Below are 16,639 nucleotides of genomic sequence, written 5' to 3'. Positions count from 1 at the left end.
GACCAACCTGTGGCCGACTATCAAAGGGGTCTAATTGCAAACTAGAATCCACTTTCCCCTTTCTTCATCCAAAACTCCACTCTCTGGCGATTTTTTTCCCAGGTTCTGCATCATGAACTAGATCCTCGGCTTCAACTAAGTTCCCAATATCGGATCCAAAAGGTAATTCACCCAATCCCTTTTCTTACCACTACGGTCATGATTCCGCTCCCTTTTTTGCATTTTGATTTTCTATAGCTTTTGATTCACGTTCATGCGGGGCGTTGGATTTGTGCACACCGTGCGCGCCCGATGTGTGCCGTCACTGCTATCCGGCAGCTCCGCTGTCGAGCGGTAGTCCGTTGATCCGTCGACCGTGTGCGTGGAAGCTCTGTTTCTTCCCCTGCGTGTATCTATGGGGATTGCCATGGCAGCTAGCTTCATTTAGGTCTCTGAGCTAAAACATTAAGTAGCTATTTTGATGTTTCCTATTTTCACATCATCTTAGAGAGGTCTCTGACTTTAAACGTGGCCAACAAAGTATTTCATTCCTTTTACAAGATGCTAGATTATTCGTCTCCCCCGGCCATCCATGGCCACTGTGACCCCTCAACCATCCGATCGATTTGCAAGGCCAGGCTCCTCTTCTCTGTTGGCCTCCACGCTATCCAATCATGTTTGGACTGTTTCCTCATCGTGATGACAGAGAAGCTGGTCCACGGCATGTGAGTTGCATTCGCGTCGTGGCTCTACTACTGCGACTATGATTTTTATCCGAGTTTTTAAACCTTACTGCGAAACAGACGAACCAACTATGAGGTCTAGTTCATTATAGTACGAGCCACAAACATTTTTCTTTCTGAATGTAGTATACACCCTAATTTCTTTCTGAATTTACGAATTTACGAACAAACCTATGAGATATCACTTCAGAATACATCACTTAATTTTTACCTTTTTTATAAAAAGTTTTTTCCTCTGTAGATATGAGTTGGGAACAACATAAATCCCATTTTTGAGAATGTACTGCAGTCCAACGGAATTACTTCTTGTTTTAAGTTCTTCTCTATATGTAAAACAGGACAAATGAACAAAGGAAAAACCTCTTTTGACAATCCGCACAAAATTAGTGAAACGCATTTTTTGTTACTTTTCATACCTGCAAACAAGTACTATAAATACAACTATAGTAATGTTGTCCTTTTTTCTTTAGAAGAACACAACTCCTAATTTGTTCAGTTATTCAATTTTCTAGGAATTCAACTAAATGGAAGAAATGTCAGCAAGGAAGAGGAACAACCAACATCTGCTTCCAAATGAAGAGAATGGGAATAATCCTCCCAAAAGAAAGAAGGTACATGTAGGCCAGAAAAACAACTAGCAGGGGGCTACTACTGACTCAGTTTTTTCACTGACACCCGTTTCAATTTTTTAATAAATAGTAACCGTACATAATTTTTACAATTTATTATTCAGTACATACACATAAAAAAACAAAAAACTAACACACAACCTATCTATTCCCTATGTAGGATGTCAGCAATGAAGACAACCTCCAGTTGTTTGTTAAATTTCTGTCTGAACTTAATGATACTCAGAAGAACATAGTTCGAAAACTTGGCTTCGCTTCACTGCTACGAATCAGCTGTGCCTGCAACATTGATGATATTTTCATGTGGCTTGCATTACAATTCAATACTGCAACATGCACTCTGGAGCTGAGGAATGGATTCAATTTTGAATTCAACACATCTATTGTTCATAAAATCCTTGGAATTCCTGCTGGTGGCTTACCAATAAATTCTACACCAACCAAAGAATGTGTAGATATTATCAATAACTTTGTACAATCATCAGCACCTACTATAGAGCATCTTATTGCGATGATTACGGACAACATTTCCGAAGAAAATTTCTCTACTATATTCTTGCTCCTCGCTATCTCAAGCTTGATTGCTCCTAATGCGAAAGGTTCCCCATCAAAGAAATTCTACAGTGCTCTGCAAAACATTAGTTATGCTGGCAAATACAACTGGTGCCTTTCAACTCTATCCTACCTAGTACATCAAATAAAAAAAATTAAGTCAGGTCATCACCAGAAGAAGGCATTTTATCCTGGAGGATGCAAACTAATCTTGGTGGTAAGTTTATATTAAAATTATGAGCCTAAGATCACTTTTTCTTCCTTTAATTTTTTACTGCATCCAACTCTTTCTTTTAAACAATTTTAACTTACAAATATTGTTCCTAATATCAGGTTGCGCACTTCGAATTCTTAATTACTTCTGAATTCAAGTTCCCTATCGACATACTGCCAAGACTCCCATTGTGGTCATCTAGCTTGCTAAAAACTTTCACAGCCCTAGACACAATGCACGGTGTACACCTTCAGTTCGGAAGACTTCCGGTAAGTGTTTTTACAACAAAAACTCTTTACCTTCTCTAATAATTTTACAATCAGACTTTCCTTTCTTTTACATTTTTTTGTCCACCACATATATGTATTCTGCGTAGGTCTGTTCTCTAACATTTTTTTTCGGTTCATTTATGATGCAAAACAGTTGAAACATATTTCATCAACTCCATTCAACAATATATCAAATGAAGGAATAAACAAACTCCCTACATGTATTCTACAGTACATCAGTTCCAAATTTCCGTCAATCTACAACTTACAGGTTGGAAACTTTTCATTCTTTCATTCTTCCATTTTTCTTCTTATCATGTATGAGACATTCATCATTTTCAATACGGTTTTATATTTTTTGCTGATCTATTGACATGTCACGCACATATATATACAAAGTAATTTTTATTAATGTGAATACCTTTCAGGAGAAGGCACTGCTTGAAGATATGACCAAGAAATTTTGGCAAACGATAATATCAAACTCCATTCCAACAACGGAAAGATACATTGATGATCTCCATTCGACAATCTCCAAGAGTTTCACCCACATCAACAATGAAATGACAGAGTCTGCAAATGAACAAATTACATCCCCGAACAACCACATTTCATTACACCAGCAAGCTGAACAAATCTACTCAAACAAATACTTCAAGGATCCAACAACTTTTTTATCGTCACATGATTTCCTGGATTTCGCAATGCCTTACAGTAATCCTCCAAACTGGGAAAAGGAAGATGGAGATTCATCTATTCAATGGTTGGACAAGAAATTCTCACAGTGCCTCCTTTTAGAAAACTCATCAGGCATTGATGACCTGTTTCAGAAAAGGTCACCAACCTTTGAAGATTTGTTCGTCATCGATAAAATAAATAAACAATATGACTACCCAGATATTGATTTCCTCCAAGGTAATTCCAATTTTTTCAATTAAAATCTTTCCTTTTCCAGCATGTTTCTCCTTTTTTTCTACATAGGTTGAAACAAGATCTAACACATTTTCTCTTCGTTTTTTTCTAAATCTATATGCAGTACTCAAAGATTACATCTATACACACACAGAAGCGAATGGGATGCAAGAAACAGACAAAATTGATTGCACAAAAGAGAAATTCTGTTTGACCCAAATGAAATTCGTTAGACCTAATCATAACTGCAGAGGTTTATTTCTTCACTACCCCCTTTTTTCCTTAGAATTTCTGCATTTTTAGTTTTTTTTTGTTTGCACCATTTTTATCCTTAATACAGTGTTCCTTTTCTTTTTCTAATGACTTTTTCTATCATGCAATCAGATAGCAAACTGTACTGTTTGCAACAAGGTACGGATTCAACAACTACGGTTGCCCTAGATGTTTCCAGGAATATGAAATGCTCGCAATCAGCACCTCCTACCAGAAGTTTTCCAACCACTCAAAACTACAACCTGGGTAGTACATCCAATGCGTGTGAACCACAAAATTCAGATATTGACATCCCTTCTTTTACCGCTATAACAGACAGCCTGAAATTTAGTCCCTATGCAAGAAGTCCCAAACAATTACCAAGCAAATTATTCACCTCCTAGTTGTTCATCAATCCTTCCCAAAACCAACTATGAATCTCTTGTAAGGAATTCAGGTAGCAACAATCAGTTCCTCTATAGCAACAGCCCGCTTAGGTGCTATCACAATTCTTCAGAAAAAGCAGCCAACAGATTCGGTACACCTATACCAGACCCTATCATGTACCAAGTCCTGGAAGATTATGAAGCTGAATGTTTGCTCAGAGATAAAGCAGCAGCAGAGCAGCCACCACTGCAGAACTTCTCTTCAGCATCAAAATTGCACATAACAACTCAGCTCAATTCGGAACAAGTTATTTTCTCAACAGCAGCTCAAGCAGATTTCTTCAAAATGATGTCGTCACTTCTACCTCATATAGACATCAGGTGAAAATGTTATGTACATGGTTCTGTATTCTTTTTCTGTTCACTAATTTTCACCACCATGCTTCATTACTACCAATCCTGAAATTACTTACTCTATTCTATACAGCCAAAGGATATTCCAAATAGATAACGTGTGGGTCGATCAAAAAACTTTGACTGTTTCAATGAGGCCAGGCGGCTGGATGAACCCACACACTTTGGATTGCTATTCTAAAATGCTCAACACAGATCTACTCAATCGGGGAAGGCAGGGTCTAATACCAAGCAATGAACCTATTGTCCATATCGTCGGCACAGAAGACATGGTAATTTTTCTTCTTCTATCCTATCTTGGTCTTTCATCACACAAAGAAGACATGAGTAATTAATGTACTTTTTTAATCTACACATTTATACAAACTTACTCTCATTTTTCCATTTTTCATCAGGAACTTCTAATGAGACCCTTACTAAACCATTCAGATCCAATATGCGCAGACATGTTAAGCGAAGCAACTGTTGGGTTCAGTTTACAGAACGCAAACTTCGTATGAAACTATCTTTTCGAGCAAATCATTCTAAAGAGAAAACCGAAACACCAAATTTTTATGTTCCACTCTTCAATTTCTACTAATATGTCTGTACTTTCTTCTCTTTTTTTCTAACAGGTTCATCTGCCTTGCTTCAATGACAAACAGTGGATTGTAATCACTGCTAACTTTGACAGTGGCAAATTCTTTGATATAATGAACCCTGATGGATCTGGAAACAACAAATTCACTTCAATTATCAGCACTGTTACATTCAACTTCAAGAGTCTGTTTGCGAAAACATACCCAAATTGCATCGCATTCAACATAAAAGAATTTGACTACCGTTTCGTTCCAGTACCCCGGACTCATTTCAGGTAGAAAAGAAAGAAAAGAATCATTTTTTTTCTGTGCACTGTACTTCAAATTAATTTTTCTTCACTTTATAATATTTTTGCGCACTCCTAACTCCTAGTAAATTCTCTTTCTTATCACTCAGGTACGACACCGGCATATTCCTCCTGCAAATTCTAAAAACATACCGGGGGATGGGAGTGCCAGGATTCACAACTGTAAGTTCTTTTCAAGCTGCCCATGTAAATAATTTGTTGATCTAAAAAAGTATATGCTTGACATTCCAAATAAATAAAACTCAACGTACATTTTTTTCAAAAAAAGAATGAGAGTGTCTAATACAATTACTTTCTTTTTATTTTTTGCAGCATGACCTACAGGCCTTAAGAGAAATTTTTCTCTACGAAATTGCGACTTGTTCCAACAGTGAAGTTCAACTACCATTGGTCAAAGCTTTCCAACAAAATCACGTTAGTTCCGCCATTCGAAAACCTCCCCCTACATTTTTAAATTTAATACATTAAATAATAATATTCAACTACAACCAGAAACTAAAGTTTTTCTTTTTCTACTTAAATAAACTGACCAAACTTCTTTTATTTTTTTACAAACAGGGTTTCCGGCTATTCAGGTGAATCAATACTCAGCTTAACCCAGGTTCAAGATACAAGATGACCACATTTTCATCGCATAAACAATTTTCTCCATTTTACTTTTTGCTCTACCAAACGAGAACTTATTTCCTTCTCGTGCTACTTGAATGAAGAAAATGTTGAGGGGGTCATTGTTCAAAACAAGTCTGAATATTATTTTTTTGTTCTGCTGTACTAAACATTCAATGCTTCCTTCTCTGTTTGATTACCTTAACTATATTAAAAGTAGTCATTTTTTGTTTAATAATTACTTCTCCAAAACAGAGGCACGAGCAAAATCTGCTTACTTTTCTTTCAAAATATTTAATAAGAAAATTCAATTTCTTTATTTTTATTCACTCTTTGTATTTTTTATTTATCTAAAAGACGAGACAAAAAAAACTTTTTTAAAACAAAAAAATAGGAGTGCTCGCTGACGTCAGAAAAAAAGCTACAACCAAACGAAAGGAATTTTCTAATAAACAAACGGCAACGAAAGCGAAACAGCGAAACAGAAGGGCAGCGAAGCACAGAAACAGTAGAGGAGAAACAGGACAGCGAAGCACGAAAACAGGGTAGCGAACCAGAGACCGACATAACGAGTAAAATGGGCTTCCAATCAAAAGCCCAGTACGGGCACCTCAGCTCCCTATAACCTGGCTGGGTGCCTTTTCCGACGGTTTTACAGGGCGGACAAAAAAAATAGCCTGAGCAGATATCGTAAAAACGGCCCGGCTCGTAAAACATTTGTGGGACGCATCTCTACCTGACCCAGCAATCAGGATTCTTCCTAACACACCACCATGCCTCCTCCCCAGCGCCTCCATTTAGCATGGATAAGTAGGAAATACAGTAAGTTATTGGACATATGAAGATTCAAATGCATGTTCGGTCCAACGGTGTGAAAATGTAACTTTATCTTTAGCAAATCATTCCAGATTATAGGTCCCTCTCCAATCAATCCTCTGAATATGTTCTTCTAATGTACCATCCAATAGGATGATGAATACCTCAGCTACAGGCTAGACATGAGATAGTAAGCAAACTCCTCCTAGCTGACAGACTCGGAATGCTCTGTACATAAGCACAAAACCACCACACTAATTGGGTGTGCCAAATCTCCAAGGAGCCTCATGAACCCAAGGAGTGTCCTGCTAGCACGCGATATTTTCAAGATAGGTAGCCTCCTCCAGACATGTTGCCTGGGCCCTGTGGCGCGATCTTTCCTTGCATCATCTGCACCGCCCGACCATGCCCCTGCATGAATTGTTGCTGACCCATCCCTGTACCCACCATCTGCGGCTGCTGCTGGAGTTGTTGAGGCTGCTGCTGCTGCTGCTGTTGCATTTGCTGCATCTGTTGCTGCTGCTGCTGCTGCTGCTGCTGCTGCATCTGCTGCTGCTGCTGAATCTGCTGCTGCTGCTGCTGCATCTGCTGCTGCTGCTGAATCTGCTGCTGCTGCTGCTGTTGTTGATGTTGCATTTGCTGCATCTGTTGTTGTTGCTGTTGCATTTGCTGCATCTGCTGCTGCTGCTGAAGTTGCTGGCCTTGAGGCTGCATTTGCATTTGGTGCTGTTGTAGTTGCTGCTGTTGCAGTTGCTGTAGTTGCTGCTGTTGCTGCTGTATTTGCTGCTGCTGCTGTTGTAGCTGCTGCTGCTGCTGCTGTGGCTGCATCTGTGGCTGCTGAGTTGAGACCTGTGGTTTGAATACCACCATATCCTGGGGGAAACTCGGCAGAGAATTGTGTTGATTTAGATGAATACTACAATAGACAAATTGCGGTAATCTCTCAATTAGTTATAAACATACCCCTGGAAACAGCATTCCTATGAGGCGCCCAGCTTTGTCAGACACTGACAACAGCAAAGTTTGTGAAGGTAGCTGAATCACTGCACACTGAAGCAATGAACCACTTGAACATTAAAAGAAGTAAATGTATGATACCATGCTTAATTAAGTGCAGTTCAAACTGAGATCATAAATATTCCACAAGGTTAAAACAAGCACTGAGCGACTCACCAATTTCTTCTCTTGTAGTTGTCCGAGGAAACCATGCTGATTCAATGTTCGAAATACTAGAAAGTCTGCCTTGCCAACATACTGCCTGTACAATTACATGATCGAACAACCAAAGTTGAGCAGGAATGATATTAGGAACAACACACAATAATGCAGCGGTTTTAACAAGGAAAAGCATGGGCTAGTTGAGCGACAAACTTGTTGTTCATATGCTCTTGGGCTATGAGGCGCACGATCTGCATCGTTTCTGGCCAGTCTGAAGCAAGTCTGAATATAAAAGTACAGCTTCAGTTTCTTTAGGCAGACTGATGGTATGATTTGCAGATTGTATGAAAGCGCTATCATAAGACTTAAGGAGAAAAATAAGACACGATGATAGATTTTATTGAGTGAAGGCAAATGGCATTCAAAGTTGCCCAACAAAGTGCAGGAAAACAAGAAGTTTCTTCACTGGGCGTATCATATTAGAACTCAGGAACGTTGTCAGGTTTCCAACTGAAATTACGCTTGAACAGCAGGTAAAATTCAAGAATATAGCAACCTAGAACATTCGTGAATATATCTGGCAATCAGTACACTAGTAAAATTTGAAAGGTGCTGCCAAAGAAACCAAATATGACATACCAACCTAGAAGACTGGTATTTAGTTGGTTTGCAACTAACCTTAGCATTCCATACTCCTATAGCTGATAGGTGTGTTCAGATAAGTTACTGGACGCACAGGATGTATTACAGATAGTATAATGAGAATGACTTCACGAACAGGGTGTAGGTGTCCACTAAAAATTCAATATTTCTTGTAAAGCAATTCATTTTCAAGAAAAAGAGCAACAATAATACCTAGCTGTAAAATTTCCTAATCTCATTCATCACAAAAATAGTATTGCAACAGTTTAAAGACTTACGTGTCAGACGCTGTTCCACTCCTATAACCCTGCAACACAGATGATAGGATGAGAAATACAACATTGAAATGCTTTGCAAGGATAGAATATGGTATGGTATATTTAAGAGGATAGCAAATTACAGTATACAATCCGAAATTATAACAATTGGTTTCAGCTTTGAAGGTGTAGACCGTGAAAACAATGAGCATTGGCAGCATAAACTGATATTCTGTTCCATGCTTCACAAAATTTTCAGTAGGTTCAGAAAAACAAAGTGTATCTTGGTGCAGATTTTAATGCATAGTAAGTTGTTTTTCTCAACAATACTTCATGGAGAAGTTAACACAAGGATTGGAGAGTAAGACTTTTGACGTGGAGGAAGTTAAGTTGGTGCTCTTTGCATTAATCAGGTTTCAGAAGATTGGGCACTATCTCTATTTTGATTTAAACCTCTTGGAACAAATCCTTTATATATCTTGGATATGTTCGCCTCGGCTAGAAATCAGGCTGGTTCAACCAAGCCTATTCTTCAAGGAGCTAATAATAACAATGCTCTGGTTCATTCAGAATGTTGGATCCAGAGAAACAAAGTACACATTCATAAAATAAGCTTAGATGAAAGAGAATGTTGCTTCTGGATTTGAAATAATTGCAAATCACGATCTCATCTAAGATGTCAGGGGGTCAAATGGTTGGACATTAATATGTCCATTGTGATCTATTTTATTGATTTATCTTTTAGATTCTATCAATTGTTTCTTTGTAAATTCTTATTTTGGATCTTGATTACTAATACACATAATACTCAGTAGGATTGTCGCCTGTTGTTCGGATAAAAAAAAGTATGTTCTTTCTAAGCATTGACTTTCCAACGGCCTCAAGAATAGAGAACACTTGAAAGAGCTATTTTTGTCATGAATGATTAATTAAATAGGCAGTAATGAACAGTTGCAGGCAATCATTGGGTAGTATAAACAGAAAATAAAGTAAAACAACATATGCCATGTTTGGATGAAATGGACTGAACTGTCTTTCCATAAAAGGAATGGTCTCTTTTCAGATCGCATACAGATCAACAGAGAGCATAAAAACTGTTACTATATCAGAAAGTGTGAGGGTTAAGCCATACAAATAGGAACTTACTTCAAGTTTACAAATAAATACAGGTTGTCCTTGCCTTTGCCCAGACAAAGTTCCCTGAAATATGAACAGAAGAAAATCATGTCCTGAATTGTACTCCTAGGCAAAGACACCAGACAACATGAGCAAGATTATCATGAATTAAGTGCTACCACTATTCACAATATTTATAATGATTTTGAACTTTGGGCTCTTCGGTTTAAAGAACAGGCTGATAAGGTAGCCGCCTGTCTAACTCTCCTCACGGCTAGCCATGATCTTGTAACCCTGTACTTTTTGAGAAATATATATCCGGAAGTTCAAAATCATTACAAATATTTGTTCAGTTGTCTGCTTGACACTCTTAACTCATATTGCATAAATATGTATTACCTCCATCCCAAATTACTTGTCTTAGATTAGATTTGTCTAGATACGGATGTAGCTAACACTAAAACGTGTCTAGATACATCCGTATCTAAACAAATCTAAGACAACTAATTCGGGACGGAGGGAGTAACTTTTACAAACGTATTTTCTATTAAATTTCATGCACTGACCAGTAGAACAAAAAAAAAATTGACAAGGTTGGGCAATCTGCATATACTTCAACACCCCCTCTCATGCGTGGCTTGATAAGGCCTAAACATGGACAGAAAGAGGCAAGCAATTTTCTTCATTTAAATTGTGAAATCCGAAACTTGAACCTGAAACCTCTTGGCTCGGATGCTATATTAAGTTTCATACATACCGCTATTTAAATGCTGCATTTAGCAACCTATATTGCAAAGCTACTATCGCAAGGAGCATGAAACGCAAACTGAAATCTTTACCTCCCAAATTTTGACATACTTCGATGGTTGCTGGCCATTAGGATGTTGTGCCAGAGGCATATTCATAGCAGAACTGTTGTTCGCGCTAAGAGCATTTACTCCTGTCTGCTGGACCATTCCTGGTGTTGGCATCATTGTAGGCATAGAAGAGATAGCTGTAGTCCCAAGGTTATTTATCATGTTTTGGTTCGTACCAATTCCACCTTGTCCTGATTGTGGACCAGCCATCAGACCACCTTGTGCCATAGAAGGCACTGATTGTCCCATGGCCATGTTGCTTTGTATGTTAGCCAAAGAAGACGATACGGCAATATTTGAATTACCAGATACAGTAGAAGTGTTTGACCCAAAAGAACCGAGAGCTGTGTTCTGTACCAACTGTTGAGCACCAATTGGCTGTACTGTTCCAGATATAGAAGATATGACAGCGGGAGTTGATGTCATTCCACTCGATATCATGTTTGACATGTGCACTTGTATAGGTGTTGCTCCCATGTTAGGTCCCATTGAGGTAGCTGCTGTTAAAGAGTGTCGATGTTGTGACAGATTGTTTAGGATGCTAACATTTGCTGGGCCACCAGGCCGAACCTGTTGTTGGATAGGGTTTACTAAAGGCTTATGCTCTTGCAATATTTCATTTGCAACATTTGTTTCTTGTGAAATAATCGATGGTGAAGAAGTTTGCATTGCTGATACACCTTGAGAAGCAACATTTGAAATAGGTGTCATATGAGAGAATGCAGGTGCAGAAACCATTGGTGGTATAGTTGTCGGCTCCTGAAAATGCAAATCGTTAAGGTACGGTTATAATAAAAAGGCATATAGAAATAGTAAAATAATAACATATTTTTGTAGCCTACCACTTTAACATTTGCAGTCGGTTGCCGTCCCATCATCGTTCCATTCACTGGAGATATAACAATTTTTTTAGTCATGACAATTTAGTAGGGTTATATAACGAAATGATATGAGTAAGAGCAGAAAAAAAAACACATTGCAATATTATTCAGTGAGTTTTTAGTTATACTTGGAACATGTAAACAAAATCAGAAATGTGCCACCCTAATTCAATAGATAGGCGAACTTAGTCACAATTATGATCCATAGCAACGTTGAATATATATATATATATAGAGAGAGAGAGAGAGAGCTAAAAACCCAGCATTTTAGAATGTGCGATTGTGAAATGTACTTCATGAAACAAATGAGAAACAACATCAACACTCATACACATCGAAAAAAGCACCTGGTATCTGTATGGATACTTCTAATACCATGTGATGTCTGCATTGCATATGATAGGCATATAGGTGCAATTTCAGACATGACTAAATTAGTCTAATGGCTGACCAACAACTCAAACAATTAGCTGCTGACATCTTAGCCAATGGTCAGATACACCATTATTTAGGATGATTCACTATCACAAGTCACAGAACATTCATCATACACATAGAAAAACAAATATGAAGCCAGTAGTACTACAAGCTGTTATGAAAGATGAGCATTTAACTTCTAGGTCCAGTACATCATTTTCCTTCAGCTCTGGCTCAAAGTATTTCAACTAGACAAGTAAGTAGGGTATTTCAGTACATAACATCATGGCCACATGCAATTTGAAACATCAAATATTTCAAGTGCCTCTTTGGTATAAGTATTCAGGTGCACATTTAGTTTACTGCTTTGAAATTTAGTATATGAGGGCTCTCACGTGCTTTTCTGCTAAGATTTATTAGTATAGGTAGGTTTTATGCAAAGGGTCCCATAAGGGCATTCTCCAAGCCTTGTTTGCCTGAAATTACATAGTCAGCACTTCCAGCATATGCAGCAAGAAGTGTTTATCAGTGTTTTTTATTTGTGGTCCCAACCCAAATGGCAATGTCCAGATTGCATTTTTACTTAAATCTACCATTCTTTTTCTTTAATCAAATTGCAGCTGGGATTTGTTGCACCAACTCACACAAAATTAGGGGAAACTCCTATAATTCTTTTTTTAAAGCTTTCTCTATATCCCGCCCATGCAGACATCATAACAACAGCACAAGCCACAAGTTTTATGAAAACAGGAACAATCAAAGGCTAAAACCTCACAGTGAAACTAGCCTAACATTAGCATTTGTTCAACCTGAGGGAGTGGCATTCGAAGGTGGTCCTGGCACAGTAGCTGCAGGTGCGGTATCCATTTTTGTAATGGTGTGGTTTGGGACAAGGTTCCCGGGTAAAGGATGGCTTAGAGCGGTTCGAGCCTCCATGAAACTCTCAGACAGCAAAACAAGAAAATGTGGATTTTTGGCATGATCAACTGATGGATCAGAAGCTTGAGGATTCCTCTTTCCCTGCAATAAATACGTGTAGTATCAGTATTCAGTGCCTATTCACACAACAAACAAGGATTTGCCTAAGGTCAGCTTCAAATCATGTAAGTTTACAACGCCCATCATGACAGAAGTGGAGGAATGTAGAGATCAGGGAAAGGCATTATCTTGAAATTTCATCCATTGTGCTAAATACTATGATGATTTGACGTGGGTGGATTTTTTTCTAATCCACAACCAAGTTATGTGGTGTGACACTTGAATTTCTAAGGCATTTATTTTACAAACTACTAGAAAAGAGGACATTTAGGACCATAAAGTAAGCAATTACAAGGACATCTAAACTATTCGCAACAAGTGGAGTGGACTAGGCAATTAAGCAGGCTACTAGCAGAGTGGAGTGGACATTTAGGACCATTCAAGATTCCTTTTGGACAAACCAAAATAAAGAAGCAAGTACAAGATTGTAGGCTTTCAAACAGTTTATCAAGTTTGACACAACAAATGTATTACCGCGTTGTATATTGCCTTCAGTGTTGGTAGCTGTTTAGGAGATACCACCGACAACGATACAGAGGACTGCAACCACAAAGTTAATTAGATCCAACCAAGTACTGCTTAGCACTCCATTGAGATACACAATGAATATAATGCAAGATAGTAGTATTTATTCAGCACCTGAGCAAATGAGACTGCAACAGCCTCAGCATCAGCAAGACATGATTCCTTTGTTGCTTCGTTGCTCTTTTTGTGATCACTACTTTGAACAGAAGGGCGGTAGACAGGTGTAGGCAGCGGGTAAGGATTACTTGCAGCAACAAGTAGGCAATGCTTTTGAAGTTCACGATTTTGATGATTCTGGCTGCTACCAGGACTGCCTTGGAGTATCTAGTTGCATAAATGAAATGAAATAAGCACCATGGCAATAACAAACTAATAACCAATACAATACATTCACAAAAGACCATTCACGTGTCAGTCTCATTGAGAGTAACTACTGATGTCTATTACATAATCCAACCACAACCATAGCCCCATAACTGCAGTTCAGGTCAAACACTTCCATAGTTTCTCATTCAAACCATAGCTTGTGCAAGAAAAAAAATAGAAGAGATTCTGGACCATATTGGAAACACTAGCAACACAAATATACAAAATCACTTTCTAGAAAATATAACAAAGTAATTAATAAAGCTGGAGTTTAGACAGCATGAAATATGACGATAAAAGAAGTACAAATGCAAGAAACACATGTGCAGGTCCAGTAACTATTTCCAGTGCTTATGCCTTAATATGGAAGAAATACAAGAGCAGATCATAGAAAAAAATGAGACCTCACTTACCAATCTGTAGGAAATGTCCCACGAAAATGGGCTCAACCCAGCAAAATTGTAGGTGAACTTAATGTATTGTGTTATGCTACTAGGCGCGGATTTTCATTATAACTACATTATTCAATAGAAAATTATCTGCACTACTCAGACTTTAGAACTATTTGAACATAAACAATAAAGCAACTTATAGAGTTATGATTGTGAACAATGTTAACACATCAATACCATCAGTGCTTCAGCAAGACCTTCACAAATAGCAGCTTCACTGAAGCCTCCACCACTAAATGATATTCCTGATAACCATGAAAGAAAAGCATCCATATCTTTTGTCCAACCGCTGCGTTGTACAATAAAGGCTGCATTGCAACAGGAGCACATTTTCATAAATTAGCTATTTTATACAGAACTAAACATGAAAGCATTGAGATAAATCATAATGTTAAATGATAAGGGCATGGAGGATTAATGGATATCAAATCGTACCACTGTAAGGTCCATGGGTATGGAAGACAACTAATGCAAGCTCAGGTGGTACCCCTGCAAGCTTCTGCGGGGATCATCGAAAAATAAGTTAAACTTTGACAGAATTCAAGAAGAATGGATCAACTAAAAATTCTGATAAAAAACGATCAGGAGGGAGGGAGTTACCTGCCCTGATAGTTCAGTAGAACAAAAACTCCTGCACAAATTTTAAAATGCTTCATGAATTAGTGATAATATTTTTTTGACAAAATCATGTGAGAGCATATTCGAGATAAATCAAAAAGAAGAGCTATTATAGAGCTATGGACATCTGAGAATACAGAGTGAACTAAAAATTGTCAACGACCTGACTCACCTCCATCTAAAACAGTAATAAAAATACTAAAAGAAAAAGAAAACCTTGCACCTACATCAAGTTCAACATGATTGACCACAACAAGAAGAAAAAATGACTAACATGACAAACAATCAATCTGAAGAAAGACATACCACTAATGAAAACCTGAAGTTCAACCAAGCAGAAGCAACAGCAGAAGTACAAAATAGACTTCACTTAACCAACAAAGGTAGCCAAACAGACATGACCGTGGTAGTGGTTGTACAAAAGAATGGGGCACAATCAGCAGCATACCAAAAGTTGAATCACGTTTTCCTTTCAAATAAGATGAACTCTGGCACTAGATGATTTTCTTCTTCCGTATCAAAACACCAAGTAAAGCTAATAAACTACTATCATGAAAACCCATATTAACCAACCCAATTTTACATCAGGATCAAGTGAACTACACTCGAGGAGGCACGCTTTCAAATGGATCAAGGGGGAATCCGAGAAAGGCATATTCAACCGAAGTTATAGTAATCGAATTTACTCGACAGGTCGAGCCACCAGAACTAGAATCGGAAGGTCGTTCTCCTCACAAACACCCCATCTCCAGTTACTTGGCAGTTTGCACACGGAAAACCTAACCGGGGGTCACGAAGAAGAGCTCGAATTCCCCTACCAGCCTGCTCTCGCCCCTACAACCACTCCTAAATTCCACGCCGAAACCCTAAAAGCAGAAGGCGGCGCAGGCGTACCGAACGATCTTCTCGACGTACTCGGCCGCAATGGCGGGCCAGTACGGCCCCAGCGCCGCCGTGCCCTCGACGACCACCACCAGCTGCCTCTCCGAAGCCATCCCCTCCACCATCGCAGAACCTCGACGAATCCCCTTGGCCTCGCCCTCGCGAATCCGCTCGAATTTCTCTCCCCGACCGGCGGCCACCACCCACAACCCCCCTTTGCTGAATGCGGGTTCTCTGTTGTGTGCGGAGAAAGAGAGGACGACGGGCACGGTCAAGAAAGTAAACGGGTCTGGGTTTTATAAGGCCCAGGGCCGAGAGCCCGTTCAGTCCCTACCCTTCTCTTTTTATGGCAACCCTGGGCGGCTGGGCCCTCCGGGGTTTTCACGGAGAGACCGGCATACATTGGTAATTTCTTGTAGTATTTCCTCCGTCCGGAAATATTTGTTATCAAAATAAATAAAAGAAGATGCATCTAGACATATTTTAGTTTTAGATACATCTTTTTTTATCCATTTTGATGACAAGTATTTTCGGACGAAGGGAGTATTTATTTATTTTCTTCTAGAAAACTTTTTATTTATTTATTGCAGATAAGTATTTATCTATTTTTTAATAATTATGTTTAGTTGGTGTGGTTTGATACGCTTTTAGAGGTTGCTATTATTTCGGGAGCACGCTATTTACAGATTTTTAATTTATTTGTTCATTCAATGGTTGTTATTTATTGAATTAGTTCGCCACTCATGAGATTTGTTACATAAAATTATTATAG

At 38.5% G+C, this 16,639-nt stretch overlaps 2 protein-coding genes across 3 annotated transcripts; one reads left to right on the top strand and one right to left on the bottom strand.

The window, feature by feature from the left end:
• The first annotated feature begins 33 nt into the window (after window positions 1–33).
• Window positions 34–6,041, top strand: LOC123103467 (uncharacterized). Of its 2 annotated transcripts, XM_044525064.1 has the most exons (14): window positions 92–162; window positions 1,235–1,333; window positions 1,512–2,120; window positions 2,237–2,386; window positions 2,541–2,657; window positions 2,815–3,301; window positions 3,423–3,551; window positions 3,683–4,317; window positions 4,424–4,622; window positions 4,746–4,844; window positions 4,965–5,203; window positions 5,326–5,398; window positions 5,549–5,650; window positions 5,795–6,041. In XM_044525064.1, exons 8-14 carry the CDS (start codon window positions 3,908–3,910, stop codon window positions 5,813–5,815), a joined length of 1,143 nt encoding a protein of 380 aa, XP_044380999.1. In that variant the 5' UTR covers window positions 92–162; window positions 1,235–1,333; window positions 1,512–2,120; window positions 2,237–2,386; window positions 2,541–2,657; window positions 2,815–3,301; window positions 3,423–3,551; window positions 3,683–3,907; the 3' UTR covers window positions 5,816–6,041. The 2 variants fall into 2 exon arrangements, with proteins under 2 accessions (XP_044380998.1, XP_044380999.1); XM_044525063.1 differs by lacking the exons at window positions 4,424–4,622; window positions 4,746–4,844; window positions 4,965–5,203; ... (1 more) ...; window positions 5,549–5,650; window positions 5,795–6,041 and having other exon boundaries at window positions 34–162; window positions 3,683–4,226.
• A 656-nt stretch (window positions 6,042–6,697) lies between these two features.
• Window positions 6,698–16,179, bottom strand: LOC123103466 (mediator of RNA polymerase II transcription subunit 25). Its single transcript, XM_044525062.1, has 15 exons — window positions 15,880–16,179; window positions 14,968–14,998; window positions 14,803–14,866; window positions 14,545–14,675; window positions 13,664–13,873; window positions 13,499–13,564; window positions 12,796–13,006; window positions 11,531–11,577; window positions 10,671–11,447; window positions 9,862–9,915; window positions 8,737–8,765; window positions 8,030–8,098; window positions 7,832–7,916; window positions 7,622–7,708; window positions 6,698–7,531 (listed from the first exon to the last, which is right to left on the bottom strand). The coding sequence occupies exons 1-15, from the start codon at window positions 15,990–15,992 to the stop codon at window positions 6,983–6,985; spliced, it is 2,523 nt and encodes an 840-aa protein (XP_044380997.1). The 5' UTR covers window positions 15,993–16,179; the 3' UTR covers window positions 6,698–6,982.
• Between the last annotated feature and the right edge of the window lie 460 nt (window positions 16,180–16,639).

The sequence above is a fragment of the Triticum aestivum genome, chromosome 5A, assembly GCF_018294505.1.
Source record: "Triticum aestivum cultivar Chinese Spring chromosome 5A, IWGSC CS RefSeq v2.1, whole genome shotgun sequence".
Taxonomy (NCBI): Eukaryota; Viridiplantae; Streptophyta; class Magnoliopsida; order Poales; family Poaceae; genus Triticum; species Triticum aestivum.
The sequence above is the reverse complement of the archived record's forward strand: the minus strand, read 5'-3'. Positions and strand labels throughout refer to the sequence as shown.